The 15,903-nt window shown below is 38.9% G+C and overlaps 1 protein-coding gene across 1 annotated transcript in view; it reads left to right on the top strand.

Annotated features, from left to right (window-relative positions):
* The first annotated feature begins 1,319 nt into the window (after positions 1–1,319).
* The window catches only part of TEX15 (testis expressed 15, meiosis and synapsis associated), a 48,271-nt gene continuing 33,687 nt past the window's right edge, over positions 1,320–15,903 (top strand). The window contains 2 exon segments of the mRNA XM_061177482.1: positions 1,320–1,458; positions 9,375–9,540. Of these exon segments, the coding sequence (XP_061033465.1) occupies positions 1,320–1,458; positions 9,375–9,540 (305 nt within the window).

Here is a 15,903-nt window from a genome sequence, read left to right as displayed (position 1 = left end):
ATTAGTAAATTCTACTAGAGAAACATTTTTTAAGGAACCATATAGCTGAAATATCACCCATCTTACTGTAGTTAAAGAAAATACTGATTGTCACAGCATGAGACTCTTCAAGTATAAAGTATATTTAACTGATGGCTGTATACCTTTGTGTGCAGTAGCTATAGAACATGATGAATTGAAGAGTTTTTTGTAATAAAAGTTATTCTAAGTAAATTATTCTCCCTTTTCCACCTTACTAAACTTCCACATGAACATGGCAGTCTTGACAGATATCTCTGGAGCTAGTATATGTTAAGGGTATTCTTGTTAGTAGGCTACACCACTAGTGTCTGTCCACGTGACTGGATGAGAGAAAGGCTGATTTTCTTCTCTTTCTAGAGGTCTTGGTCCGTTCCCTGTTCTGATCCATGTTTGATTGCAAGATCACCTTTCATAAAGGGTGAAGGAGTGGGGATTGTGGCGAATAATCCTTTGTGAACCTTCGCTAGAATCTTTTCCTTTGTGACCCTTCTGTAGAATTTTGGCACCTCTTAATTTGGATTGTGATCTAATGCTTGAACTAAGCAGTTGATAGGTATCAGGAGGCCCAGGAAACATATTATGAAATGGTATGAAAAATATATCTTTGCATATATTTCTCTGTGTGTGGGCACCATAGCTTTCCTTTGATATCCAGTATGAGTTCTACTTGAAAGGTTAATCAATGTGTGTGTATGTTTGGGGAAAAGGGTTGAAAGGAGGAGGAAGGAAAAGGAATATGTTACTAGTAGTATAACAATATATGATGTCTTAATCCATTGGTAGTAATACTGTGGAACAATAGCCAGTGAGTGATAGTGACTGTTTTAGGCTATCAGTTGTAGGGATAGCCATGCAATAGTTGGTTTAAAGCTATCATAAGTTTCTCCCAAAGCCAAAGGTTCTAATTTAGAGAATATCATTCAATTCACAGAAGTGTATAGGAAAAACACTTTAAAACATAGATACTTGGCAAGAGCTTAACCAAATGTTAACAGAAATTGTTGTTTGGATGTTATTAAGCTTTTTGGAAACACACAGGCTTTAAATTGCAAGAAAAATGTATATTAGAAACTACAAAATAAATATTTTTATATTATATAAAACCCAAAATTGTTAATTCATTTTCTCTTTTGGGTAACCTGGCAAATTGAGATTGAAATCTGTTGTGAGTGTGACCAAAAATATATCTTTATTCAATTTCATGTAAGAACTTTTAAATAGTTTTACTGCCATTGCCTCTTATGTATTTATTGACCTTTTGTTTAATAACTTTGGGTTGATTTTAGGCCACCAGCAAAATGGAAATGAAAGAGATTGCTAAATATAAGACGTTATGGAAAATGAACTCAACTACTGAACCTTTATTTGTTACTGGTATAGATGTCAATCCTATGAAAAAATTCACCATTCCCAAGATCAGGAGGACAGCTGGGAAAGGTAATATTTCTATGGAAGATGGGATTATTTCATAACTGTTACTACATTTCTCTGATTCTTAGTTTATGCTCATCTTCTATTTTGACTCTACATAAAATTAGGTTAAGTCAGGCTTTTAATTCCTTAAATACACATGTACTTTTGGTTCCACACAAAATAAAATAGGCACATGTCTCCTATCCCTCCCACTAAGTACACCTAAAAACACTGGACATCATACATAAAACAAACATAAGAAGACTTTGAAAGGAGGAGAGAAGAAGATGGATCAGTATGGGACCCTGGGAGTTAAGGAGTGATGTAGCATTAAGTTCTCTGGATTTTCTGTTTGTTTCCTCCATGTCTCAGATTGAGTGACCACAACCCAGGAATGCGAACTTTTACAGACACAAAAAGCCCTAAGAAAAGTCTGTTCTGTCTTGCCAGGGACTGGGAATGGGGTATCCTAGAATGACAGAAACCTATTTGACAGTGAACATGCTATTCCTGCAAAACACTAGGGGGGAAAAAAAGAAATAGGCCCTACACCTTTGTCAGCAGAGGCTAAGTGGAGGGCCTAGACTTCCACCTCTGCCTCTCCCCTTCCACTTCATACGTTCCCTTCTCTGCTATCCCGTGCCCCTTCGGTGTCAGTGGGTTTCCACTCTTGCCCTGTGGTGATGAGTTGCCCCTTCTCAGTGGGAGTAGAGTCAGTGAAGGCCAAGTGGGGAGCCTAGACTCTGTCACACACACCAGTAACAAGGCATCTGTCCCCCTCCCACGGTGTCAGTGGAGGCTGAGTCAGGAGCATGGACTTGTACCCCTTTCTCATGGTAACAAGACAGCCCCCCCACCCAGGGTGTCTGTGGAGACCTTGTGGAGAGCCAGGATGTCCTGGTGGTAAAGAGTCAGAGTCTTCCCCACTCCCAGCCTTTCCCTACTGGCACAGTCCCTTGCTGGCTTAGTTTTAGTAGAGGCTTGTTAAACCACAAGATTGAATATGATCTAGAGTCTCTTAACAATACCCCAAATGACCAAGATATTAAAAAAATCACTCATCATACCAACAACCAGTAAAATCCCAACTCAAATGAGAAAAGATGAATCAACAGATGCCAACATCACGATAAAACAGATGTTGGAATTATCTGACAAGGCTTTTAAAACAGCCATCGTAATGATGTTTCAACAAGCAATTACAAACACTCTTGAAACAAATGAAAAAATGGAAAATCTCAACAAAGAAATGGAAAATGTAATAAAGAATTAAGTAGAAGTTTTGGAACTGAAAAATACAATAATTGAAATAAAAAGCTGATTGGATGGGTTCCAGAGAAGAATCAAGAAGACTTTGGAAAGAAGCAGTGAATTTGAAGATATAATAACAGAAATTACCCAGCCTAAACAACAGAGAACACATCAAATTAACAGAACCTCAGGAACCTGTGGAATAATAATAGAAGACCTAATGTCTTTGTCCTCAGAGCCCCAGAAGTAGAAGAGAGCATAGAGCTGAAAGAGTATTTGAATAAATACTGGCTGAAAATTCCCCAAACTTGGCAAAAGACATAAACCTGTACAATCAAAAGGTTGAATAAACCCTAAACACGATAAACCCAGAGAAGTCCATGACAAGGCACATCATAATCAAACTTCTGAAAACTAAGAACAGAAAAAATCTTGAAAGCAACTAAATGTTATTTATAGGGGAAAAAATTGAATGACAGGAGATTGCGCATTAGAAACCATGGAGCCCAGAGGAAGTGGCACAACATTTTTTAAGTGCAGAAAGAAAAGAACTGTCCCCAGAAAAAATATTCTTCAGGAATAGAACTGAAGTAGACATTCTCAGATGAAGTAAAACTAAGAATTTTTTATTGGTAGATCTTAGTTTAGAATGGCTAAACAAAGTTCTCCAAATAGAAAATGACAAAAGAAAGAAGCTGGGAACATTTGTAATGAAGGAAGAACGAAGGAGAGTAAAAATATAGGGAAATATAATAGACAGTCCTCCTCTTGAGTGTTTTAATTATGTTTGACAGTTGGAACAAAAATTATGACATTCTTCAATGTGATTCTCAGTATATGTAGAGGAGGTATTTAAGGCAATTATAAAGTGAGATGTTACCATTGAAGGGAACTGGGTGAATAGGATATAGGATCTCTCTCTATTATACATCACAACTTCATATTGTGAAGTTCATATTCAACTTCATATTGAATCTGCAGTTATCTCAGAATTAAAAGTTTTTTATAAAAACACGATAAATAAATCAAAATGCCATTTTAAAAATGTTCAAGTAACCCACAGGAACTGTTGGAAAAGAAATCTCCAGGCCCAGATGGTTTCTGTGGAAAATTCTACTCAACATTAAAGAAAAGAGCTAACACAAATTCTTTACAATTTCTTCCACAAAATAGCAGAGGAGAGAATAATTTTATCAGGACAGTATTACCCTGGTACCAAAGCTAAATAAATGTAATATAAAAAAAAAAAACTACAGACCGATATACATCATGAACCTTGACACAGAAATCCTATACAAAATATAAGGAAATTGTATTTAGCAATGTATAAAATCAATTATATACTATAACCAAGAGAGTTTTATTCAAGGGATGCAAGGCTGGTTTGGTATTTGAAAGTCAGTCTGTATTCACAGGATAAATAATAGTAATCACATGATCATATCAATTTTTGCAGAAAAAGCATTTGACAAAAATCATTCATGATAAAGACTCAGCAAACTAGGAATAGAGAACTTCCTCAGCTTGATAAAAAGTATATAAAAAATACCCATAGCTAACATCATGCTTAATGATGAACAACTGAATGTTTTCTCTGTAGGGAAAGAAGGCAAGAATGTTCTCTTTCACCACTCTTATTATCAACATAGTACTGGAAATTCTAACCAGCACAAAAAGTCAGGGAAATGAAATAAAAAGCATAGAGCATAGAAATTAGAAAGGAAGAAATAAGACTGTTCCTATTTGAAGGTTACACAATGGTCTACATAGACAATCCCAAGGGACCTACAAAAAAAGAAAAGAAAACCCTGGAACTAACAAGTTCAGCAGGGTCACTGAATACAAAATCAAAATACAAAAATAAATTGAATTTCTATATACTAGCAAAGAACCCATGAAAATCAAAATGATAATACCATTTCTAATAGCTCAAAACATGAAATACTTATGTATAAAACTAATAAAATATATACAGGGTTTTTATGCTTTAAACCACAAAGTGCTGATGAAAGAAAGCAAAGAAATTCTAAGTTACTGGAGAGGTATACTGTGCTTATTGATTAGAAGACTCAACATAATGAAGATGTCAGTCCTCCACAAATTTATCTGTAGATTTATTGCAGTTTCTATCAAAATCCCAGCAAGACCTTTTGTAAATAAATAAGCTTGTTCTCAAATTTACATGAGAAGGGGCTTCCCTGGTGGCCCAGTGGTTAAGAATCCTCCTGCCAATGCAAGGGACACAGGTTTAAGCCCTGGTCTGGGAAGATTCCCACATGCTGCGGAGCAACTAAGCCCCTGTGCCACAACTACTGAGCCTGTGCTCTAGAACCCACGAGCCACAACTACTGAGCCTGCGAGCCACAACTACTGAAGCCTGCGCGCCTAGAGCCCATGCTCTGCAACAAGAGAAGCCACTGCAATGAGAAGCCCATGCACCACAAGGAAGAGTAGCCCCCGCTCACTGCAACTAGAGAAAGCCCACACGCAGCAACGAAGACCCAGTGCAGCCAAAAATAAATTAATTAATTAATTAATTAAAAAATTTTACATGAGAAGACAAAGAAACTAGAATAGCGAAAACAATTTTGAAATAGAAGTGTTTAGAATTACTGTAGCCAATACTAAGGCTTACTGTGTAGCTACAGTAATCAAGACACTGTGGCATTGACAAAGGGATAGACACTTAAATCAGTGGGACAGAATGGAGATTCCAGAAATAGACCTACACAAATATGCTCAATTGGTTTCCTTTCAGTTGATTTTTAACAAGGGTATATTGAGTGGAGGAAAGGTAGTCTTTTCATCAGATGTCACTGGAGCAATTGAAAGCTATCCATAGGCAAAAAGAAAAAAGAATTTCACCCTAACTTCACACAAAAATTAATTCAAAATGAATCCCGGGTTTAAATGGAAAATGTGAAACTGTAAGACTTTTAGAAGAAAACATCTCCAGGATCTAGGGTTAGATGAAGAGTCCTTAGCATGATGCCACAAGCACAATCCAAAAAAAAATGTGGTAAATTGGACTCCATCAAAACTTAAAACTTTTATTCTGTGAAAGACTCTGTTAGGAAGGTGAAAAGACAAGCTACAAGCGGGGGGAAACGTTTACAAATCATAAATGTAACCAAGAACTCTCATCTAGAACATATAAAGCACCTTCAAAACTCAATAGTAAGAGAAAAGAGAGTGTTATATCCAAGCAGAAAACAGGAAAAAGACATGAACAGCCATTTCACTAAAGAGGAGGTATGGATGGCAAATAAGCACACAAAAAGATGCTCAACATCATAGCCATTAAGGAAATGCTAATCAGAACCACAGCGAGGTGTCACTTCATGCTTGTTAAAACAGCTAAAATAAGAATAGCAATGCCAAAAGCTAGGAAGAATATGGAGAAGCCAAATCAGTCATGCAACCGATGGTCAGGTAAGATAGCTGAGCCACTTTTTGAAGAACAGTGTGATGGTTTCATAAAAGACTAAACATGCAACTACCATATGACCCAGCAATTGCACTTTTGGACATTTATCCCAGAGAAATGAAAACTTAAGTCCACACAAAAACCCAAACAAAAATGTTTATAACACCTTTATTTGTAATAGCCAGAAATTGGTAATCACCCTGATTTCCAGTGAGTGAGTGGTTAAAGTATGATGCATCCATACCATGGGATACTTATCAGCAGTTTTAAAAAATGAGTTACTGGAACAACAACAGCTTGGTTGGATCTCAGAGGGAATATGCTGAATGAAAAAAGCCAGTCTCCACAGGTTGCAAGTACAAAATTCCATTTACAAAACATTTTTGAAATGATAAAGGTATAGAGATGGAGAACAGATTGGTAGTTTCCAGGATTGAGAGGAAGAGAAGAGGTATGGGGTTACCAGTATGACTGTATGTAAAGGAGTAGCATGAGAGGTGGAAAAGTTGTGTATCTTGATTATAGTGGTTGTTACATGAATCTACACATGTGATAAAGTTGCATGGAACTACCCACACACACATAACTGCGCATAAAACTGGTACAATGTTAATGAGGTCTATGGATTATACCAGTGTCATTTTTCTGGTTTTGATATTTTATTATAATTATGTGAAATGTTTCCACTGGGGAGTTTGGGTTAAGGGTATACAGGGCCTCTATAAGAATGTTGTGTGATCTATATTCACTTCAAAATAAGAAGTTAAACACAGGCACACATGCACAAAATCGTATCTCATATCTTATGAAATGATCAAACTTTGTAACAATTAAATTGTTACAAATATTAAAGCGAAAATTAGTTTTACTTGGATTAATTTTATTTTAATTTAATAATAGAATTTAAGATGGGAAGGGGATGAAGAATGAGTTTTTTTGGATAAACAGGATTGTAATATTTTGTATTAGTTTTGCCATTGTTGTAACTTATTCTGTTGATTGTTAAATACAAAGGACTATTGTTTATGTTAATTAGATTCATATACATGGAAATTGGCTTAAATTATATATATCGTTGATCCTCATTATTCACAGATTCCATATTTGCAAATTCTCCTACTTGCTAAAATTTGCTTGTAACCCCAGCGTCAGTACTCAGCAGCAGTGCTTTCATAGTCATTTGCAGACACGTGTGAGTGGTGAAAAATTTGAGTCACTTGATGCACACGTTCCCAGATGAGGCCAGATGAGACGGAGCTCTGCATCTTGTTCCAGCTCTCATTATAAATAAGTGTCCCTTTCGTCATCTACTTAGTGCTGTGTTGTTTGCATTTTTGTCGGTGATGTCTCCGTTTAAAATGGTCTCCACCATGTCATGCTGAAATGCTGTGTAGTGTTCCTAAGCTCAAGTAGTCTATGATGTGCCTTACAGAGAAACTATGTGTCACATAAGCTACACTGTAAGGTAAGTTATAGTGCTGTTGACCAACAGTATGGAACCTTCAGGAAAAGGAAGAGGAAATTTGCCAGTTTGTACATCAAGCCTCTCCAGAAAGTGTTAAAGGAACATCTGTGGTTCCTTTCCTATGGAAAGGATGGAATCTACATTTATAGATTCATGATATGACCACCAATAAAAAGCTTGTGACGGGCTTCTCTGGTGGCGCAGTGGTTGAGAATCTGCCTGCCAATGCAGGGGACACGGGTTCGAGCCCTGGTTTGGGAGGATCCCACATGCCGTGGAGCAGCTAGGCCCGTGAGCCACAACTACTGAGCCTGCGCGTCTGGAGCCTGTGCTCCGCAACAAGAGAGGCCGCGACAGTGAGAGGCCCGCGCACCGCGATGAAGAGTGGCCCCCCGCTCGCCGCAACTAGAGAAAGCCCTCGCACAGAAACGAAGACACAACACACCCAAAAATAAATAAATAAATAAATAGATTAATTAATTAATTATTTTAAAAAACAAAACCTTGTGGGCAGCACTGTTGAGAGGCAAAAAGCCAAAGAGACTTACAGTCATGGTCCCCAGGGCCAGGAAAATGTTAGGTCCCTCTTGGCTAGTGCTGGCTGACTCACACATTTCAAAAGGTGATAAGGGATGCAGGTAGGCAGGTTCTGCAGAACAGGAGGCTGGGGGAGAATTTTAAAGACACCTGCTAAGTGTTATACAGGAAAAGGTTATGTGGCAAGTTTCCATCCCTGATGAGACTGGCTTGTTTTACCGGGATGTTGGCAAACAAAGTTACTGCAGGTGGCATTCCAGTTGTCAAAAATGACCAGAGGCTGACAGGAACCTAACCCTGTATTTCTCCTAAGATTAATAGTTCAGTATTCACTAATTCACTCTTGGCAGCAACTTTAATAGATTATACCTTCCACAAATAACAAGAATCAACTGTATTCCCCAGTTTCCTCCGAGTCCTCTTCCTTGAGGGTTTTATTCTTTTATGCATCTACTTAATATAGCAATGCTTAAAACACTGCTTATTGTCTTCTCAAAGTGTGCCTCTTAGTCATGCCACCCTGTCAGCCAAGAGTTTACAGAGATGTTCTGGTATTTTTGCAAGTCAAAATAACCAGTTTACTAGTATATAGGTTGCCTTATTTGGGGGAAATTCAAGAAATATTCATGCGCTAACAGTAGCTACCAGGTTTGTGTAGCACTGTATGTTATAGAGTCTGTACATCTTAAGTTGAAAACAAGTCACCTGAATTCTAGTACTACCTAGTATATCTGCGTCAACTTTTAAGAACTCCCAATAGGTATGTGGAGAAAAACAAGGTTCATATTTTCATTTATACCAGGTATAGGAAGTCTGTATTACTGTTATAGAATCTTAAATATAAATGCCTCCAGATGGTTAAAGAAAATTCCAAATATTTGTTTATTTTGTGTCTTATATTGATACACAGTTGTCATTGTGCAGATGTACAATAACGTCATTTTATTTTATTATTTTATTTATTTATTTGGCTGCATTGGGTCTTCGTTGCTGTGCACGGGCTTTCTCTAGTTGCGGCGAGCGGGCTTCTCATTACGGTGGCTTCTCTTTGTTGCGGAGCACAGGCTCTAGGCACGCAGGCTGCAGTAGTTGTGGCGCACGGGCTCAGTAGCTCCGTGGCATGTGGGATCTTCCAGGATCAGGGCTCGAACCGGTGTTGCCTGCATTGGCAGGCAGATTCTTAACCACTGCGCCACCAGGGAAGTCCCAACGATGTCGTTTTAAACACAAATAACCACTTGCCCTTTTCTTTATTTTTAGTTTACTTGTCACCTTGTTGCACCAATACTAGAGAGTATAGTTTCATACACGATACTCTTAATCAGTGCCGGCTTGATGTAAGCTGTGATCTACAGTCTTCATGGCAGTTTGGTGATACAAAACTGATTCACAATGAGGAGCTGGAAAAAAATTTTGCTTCTAAGAGGTAAGTTACTGTGACCTAAGGAAGTTTGAGATTTTGTTTGTTTTTGCTCTGAGGTTTTATACGAATCTGTTATTTCTGCCATTTGAGCTTTGATAAGTATTACTAAGAAAATAAGTACAGAGGTGTTTTATTCCTTATTTTGTTGCCATCTCATAGCCTTTTGTAATAGTAAAAAGCTAAGTGTGAGATTTGGTTAGTAAGTCCTGCACATTAATGTAGCCAGACTTCAGACACTCCCTTCTAATTTTTTTAATCTTTGTAAGTTTTTCAGAAGCATACATCAGCACATTTATTAAGGAGCTATTTTGTAGATCCTTGTGCCTCCTGCATAATATAAAATGGCACTTAAAGTATTTAGAACGGAATTTTTTTTTAATTATTCTTTTTTTAATTTATTTATTTTTTTAATTTTTTAATTTTTTTTATTTTATGGCTGTGTTGGGTCTTCGTTTCTGTGCGAGGGCTTTCTCTAGTTGTGGCAAGCGGGGGCCACTCTTCATCGCGATGCGCGGGCCTCTCACCGTCGCAGCCTCCCTTGTTGCGGAGCACAGGCTCCAGACGCGCAGGCTCAGTAGTTGTGGCTCACGGGCCTAGCTGCTCCGCGGCATGTGGGATCCTCCCAGACCAGGGCTCGAACCCGTGTCCCCTGCATTGGCAGGCAGATTCTCAACCACTGCGCCACCAGGGAAGCCCCTAGAATGGAATTTTTTTTCTTGACTCAATCCTTCAGAGACTGAGTTGATGTTTTAATTTGGCGGAGTTGTATCTGGCTATTTCCAACTACTCCACTAGAGCCACAATTTCTGACACTTAACTTTTAAAAAGTACCCCTTCTGGTTTTTGGGAAGGCACATTCCATTATGTTAATTAATTAATTAATTAATTTATGAATTATTTTTGGCTGTGTTGGGTCTTCGATGCTGCGTGCAGGCTTTCTCTAGTTGCAGTGAGCGGGGGCTACTCTTCGTTGTGGTGCACAGGCTCCTCATTGTGGTGGCTTCTCTTGTTGTGGAGCACAGGCTCTAGGCACGTGAGCTTCAGTAGTTGTGGCACACGGACTCAGTAATTGTGGCTTGCGGGCTCTAGAGCGCAGGCTCAGTAGTTGTGGCGCACGGGCTTAGTTGCTCCGCGGCATGTGGGATCTTCCCGGACCAGGGCTCGAACCCATGTCCCCTGCATTGGGAGGCAGATACTTAACCACTGCGCCACCAGGGAAGCCCCATTATGTTATCTTAGTAAGAAAAAATAAGAGCACATGCAGAGTTCTCATTGTAAACATTTTGTATTTAATACGTTTGGATCTTGTGTGAACACAGTTTTAGCATTTTCATCTTCTGAACTTGCCTCCTTCACCATTTTGCATTTTTAACTTAGAACATAACTATAGTTTGATGGACCCACACTTAGAACTCATTTTGGAATGTTTTTGGTCTCTTTTTTTTTTGTTTTCGAATCAATTCCTCTTGACTCAGACATGCTACCCCACTTGTTGTCTGTTGGGGAGAATTGGTGAGAATGACAGAATTAGTTGATGGCATATTTTTTCATCTAAAAATCACAGTTTTGAACAAAAGTAGAATGGACTGGCTGTACACTGCCCCTTCCAGATTGAAATAGTAGTTTGATCAAAAATGAATTCCTGCATTGTTCCTTGATTTTGGTTATATTAGGCATTTTTAAATTGTATCCTTTTTCATAATGCCCCCTGACACTTAACTTTCACCCATTTATTTCTCCCTGTTAACATTACAGAAAAGTTAGAACAACTACCCAACAATACAAGACTTGATAGAACATTCTGAATGACTAATGTGTATAGGATTTATTGGTTTCTTAGGTATTTGCCCAATTAGACAAACTCATTTATCTCCCATAGTACTTTATACTCGTTTTACACGACTTACCACACTATGTTGGTTTTGTCTGATTCCCTTACTACATTATGAGTTTTATCTTATTTGTTTTTTGTGTCCATAGTATGGAACCGAGTCTGGCAACACAGTGGGCACTTAACTGTTAAATTAAGTTACATTTTTATTTCATTGTTTTAAATCAATGAAGGTAGAAAGTACCCTTAAGTAACCTTAAGGCACAGGTAAAAAAAAATAAAAGGAAAAATCAGAATTGGTTAGCAGAAGAGAAAAATAGGATGGAGAGATGAAAAGAGAAAGTATTAATAACATTGACTGCCTCTAGTTTTTCTTTTTATTGTTCCCCTTAGAGTAGTTTATAAATCTGTGATCTCAGCAAAAGAAAGTAGCTCCAAAAAGATACCAATCTCCACTTCTTTGTTGTTGTTGTTGTGTTGGCCATGCTGCACAGCTTGCGGGATCTCAGTTCCCCAACCAGGGACTGAGCCCGGGCCACGCAGTGAGAGCCCAGAATCCTAACCACTAGGCCACCAGGGAACTCCCCAGTCTCCACTTTTTATCCACATTGCATCTACCACTTCTTAAGTGTGAAATCAGCAAAAACACATTAATCATCTAAACATCTGTGTATTAAGTCATTCATTGAACATTTGAGTGCCTACTGTGTCAGATGTTGTATTTGATACCCTCAGAGAAAAAGGAATGTTTTCTCCTCAGCCTTAAAGAGTTTACATTCCAGTGGAGAAGACATACAGCTAAATATAAAATAATGTTATAGTAAGAGGTAGGTGCATAGATGAGGGATTGAGTATTCTTCGTAAGAGTCTTGAGAGATGTTCTGAAGAGTTAAGAACTTGAGCTGGTCTTAATGGGTAAAAGAGAACTGAATTCACTTCTTCTTAAGTATATTGTGCTATTTGTATCAGTTTGACCCTTTTTCGTTTTGTTTTAAGATAACTTACCTTTAAACATTTCAAATTTATGTGAAATTTAAAAATTGTCAGTATCTATCTTGACACTGTGGTTAAATTTGTACTTGGCATCTCAGTTTACATTCTACCCCAGATGAGTAGACTGAGCCATCCATGCTTAATTTCATCTACTTTTATCAATGATTGGTTTGGGGAGAGGGTGCAGAACTAAATCAGTTTGGGCCAGTGACACACTGAGGACAGATTGGCTTGTGGGTGGGGGGGGGAGTCTCTGGAAAAGAGAAGCCAATCTGCTGTGAACAAGGAAGCATGTTGCTCAACCTGTTGATGGCAGCACTCTTGGAATAATGACGACACCAGTTGGATGACCCTCGAGGTGATGACAGCAAAACAGAGAGATGGAAAAAACCTGAATCCTTGAAAACATCTGGAGCTGTGGAATAGGTCAACTGATAAAGGCTGCCTGACTTCTGAATTTCTTGTTGTAAGAAGTTAACTCGGGACTTCCCTGGTGGCGCAGTGGTTAAGAATCTGCCTGCCAATGCAGGGGACATGGGTTTGAGCCCTGGTCTGGAAAGATCCCACATGCCGCGGAACAACTAAGCCCGTGCACCGCAGCTACTGAGTCTGCGTGCCACAGCTGCTGAAGCCCATGAGCCTAGAGCCCGTGCTCCACAACAAGAGGAGCCACCGCAATGAGAAGCCCGCGCACCACAACGAAGAGTAGCCCCCGCTCGCCGCAACTAGAGAAAGCCCGCGCGCAGCAACGAAGACTCAACGCAGCCAAAAATAAGTAAATAAATAAATAAATTTATAAAAAAAAGAAGAAGTTAACTCAATTTTAAGCCAGTTTGAATGGTTTTCCATACTTGAAGTCGATAGCCTTTAAACTGGTATTGAACTTGGTACTAGGAACTTGGTACTGGTGTTGAACTTGGTACTTCCACTTGCTAGTGGAAGATTCTAAGATATGGATTTAACTTGGAAAGAGGGCAATAAGGACCCCTCACTGTTCCTAAATGGGAAGTTGGTGATACGTGGGGGCACAGACCATATATTTTATGAGGCTGTGGTTTGGGGGGAACTTGTACAAAAAAAATTCAGGATATTGAAGTGCCCTGCCCATTTCCTGCTTAGATCCAAGAGGCCTTTAAAATTTAGATTTGGTAAAAAAAAAAAATCCTTTGTACTTATGGCCTAGTTTCACAGATCAGCTTTGCAAGATTAGCGTGAAGTAAAGAATTCATCTTTTCCAAAGTTAGTGTGAATATGGGTTTAAAAGAAAGGAGATTTAACGAGAGATAAGTATGAGGCAAATCTGAAGTAAGTATGAAGCACAAATCTGTTGCCTTCAACCTTTCCCAGATACCTCCTTTTAAGCATTTTCTACCTGGTAAATGGAACTACTCAACTTCATGCAATAAAGATATATTTTAAATGCAGTCTGGGGAAAGAAATGGATAGTTTCAAATTGTAATGCAGTGGGTAAAGACCATTCTAAATTCAGGGCCTTGGGAAATGGGAGGGTCTCAGAGGCTTGTTGCCAGGAGACTGAAATTCCTAATAGCAACCATTGTCTAAACAAGATCATGCTATGGTTCCTAGCCTTCGGAATTTTGAGGGCCAAGAATCCTAGCTGTTTCTTTCTAGAAGGATATACTTTGTGCTAAGGGCCAGTTAACACTGACCATTGTGTCATTCTTCACTTCTCTAAATTTAATTGTGGTTACCTACGTTTTCTTCACCAATTTATTTTTCGTGTAGGTAACTTAACCTTGTAACCATATGCTGCCTAAATGGATGTTTGACTGTATGAGTCTACCTCCAGACCCACTTTAAGGGAAAGCGTATTACATCATTGATCTGAAGTTAGATGCAGTAACTCGATGAGACTGGATTGTTCCCTTTTTGTGAGGTGGATTGACCTTGCTCGGTGTGAGCATGAGCATTTTTGAAAGTATAAGTGTTGGAAGAAGGGTGTGTCTAAAGGGGAACCAAACGAGTAGACTGCAGTCTCCCTAATAGTTCTAGATTGTCTCATATAATTAGTCTAAACTGTTCTTTGTCCCATTCCCCTTGCCTTTGTTGGTTTAATGATGTACAAGCATAGTCAATATGGTTCAGTATAACACAGTATGAGGCTTTCTTGGAAATCCTGGGAAGGTGAAGTCAGTGTCTCTATTGGTGTCTGTGGGCAAGGGAGCAGGTAGGCCTAGTTGCTGCTGGCAGCTCTCTTACGACCACAAGAGGAGCCAGGCAGAGATAAAGATAAAGCTATGGACAGCAGTGTAGAGAGTCAAGGAAAAGAAACTTGAGTTCCTAATATTGTTGAGGGACTAAATAAGTTCAGATTCTTCCTGTGGTAGCCAGCATAATGCTCCCCCAAAGATGCCCACACTCCGATCCCCACAACCTTTACCTAACAAAAAGGACTTTGCAAATGTGATTGAGGTCACAGACCTTGAGTTTGGGTGATTATTCTGGGTAATCTGGGTGAGCCCAATTTAATGATATGAGCTCTTAATCTTAAAAATTTAAGAGGAAGACAGAAGAGTGAGAGACTGAAGGAAGAAAGAAAAGTATGAGAGGGATTTAGCTTGCCTTTGCTGGCTTTAAAGATGCAGGAAAGGTGTTATGAACGCAGGTATTGTCTGGAATTTGGGGATCGCTTTTGGCTAACAGCCAGCAAGGAAGTGGGATCTAAGTCCTCCAACTGCAGGTGATTGAATTCTGCCAACAAGGAAAGAGATCCTCCCCTAGAGCCTAAGAAAGAAACGCAGTCTAGATGACACCTTGATTTTAGCCCCATGAGACCCATGTCAGACTTATGACCTACATAACTGTAAGATAATAAACTTGATTTGTTTTAATCCACTAAGTGTGCGGTAATTTCTTAGAGCAGCTATATACTGCCTTATCTCTGGACTTTTGTGTGAGTTAGAAAATATCTTTTTTTCCCTCCAGTTTTGTTAAAATATGTTTGACATATAACACTGTGTATGTTTAAGGCGTACAACGTGATTATTTGATACACATATATAGGGAAATGTTTACCATAGTAAGGTTAGTTAACACATCCTTCACCTCACACAATTACCATGTTGTCGTTGTTACAGTGAGAAGATTAAAACTCTACTCTTACAGCACCTTGCAAGCATATGATACAGTATTATAAACTATAGTCACCACTCTGTACCTTAGATCCCTGGAACTTACTTATCTTATAACTGAAAGTTTTTACCCTTTGACCACCACCTCCCCATTTCCCGCACTCCCCAGACACTGGAAACCACCATTCTGCTCTGTTTCTATCAGCTTGATGTTTTTAGATTCCACATGTAAGCGAGATCATCTGGTATTTCTCTCTCTGACTTATTTCACGTAGCATAATGTCCTCTAGATTAATCTGTGTTTTGCAAATGGAAGGATTTCCTTCTTTTTGTGGCTGAATAGTATCCCATTGTGTATATATGCCACATTTATCCATTCATCTGTCGAACTTAGTTGCGTCCACGTCTTGGCGGTTGTGCATGGCGCTGCAGTGGGTGTGGGGGTGCTGG

The sequence above is a fragment of the Eubalaena glacialis genome, chromosome 20 (genome assembly GCF_028564815.1).
Source record: "Eubalaena glacialis isolate mEubGla1 chromosome 20, mEubGla1.1.hap2.+ XY, whole genome shotgun sequence".
Classification (NCBI taxonomy): Eukaryota; Metazoa; Chordata; class Mammalia; order Artiodactyla; family Balaenidae; genus Eubalaena; species Eubalaena glacialis.
This window is presented reverse-complemented; position numbering and strand designations above follow the sequence as displayed.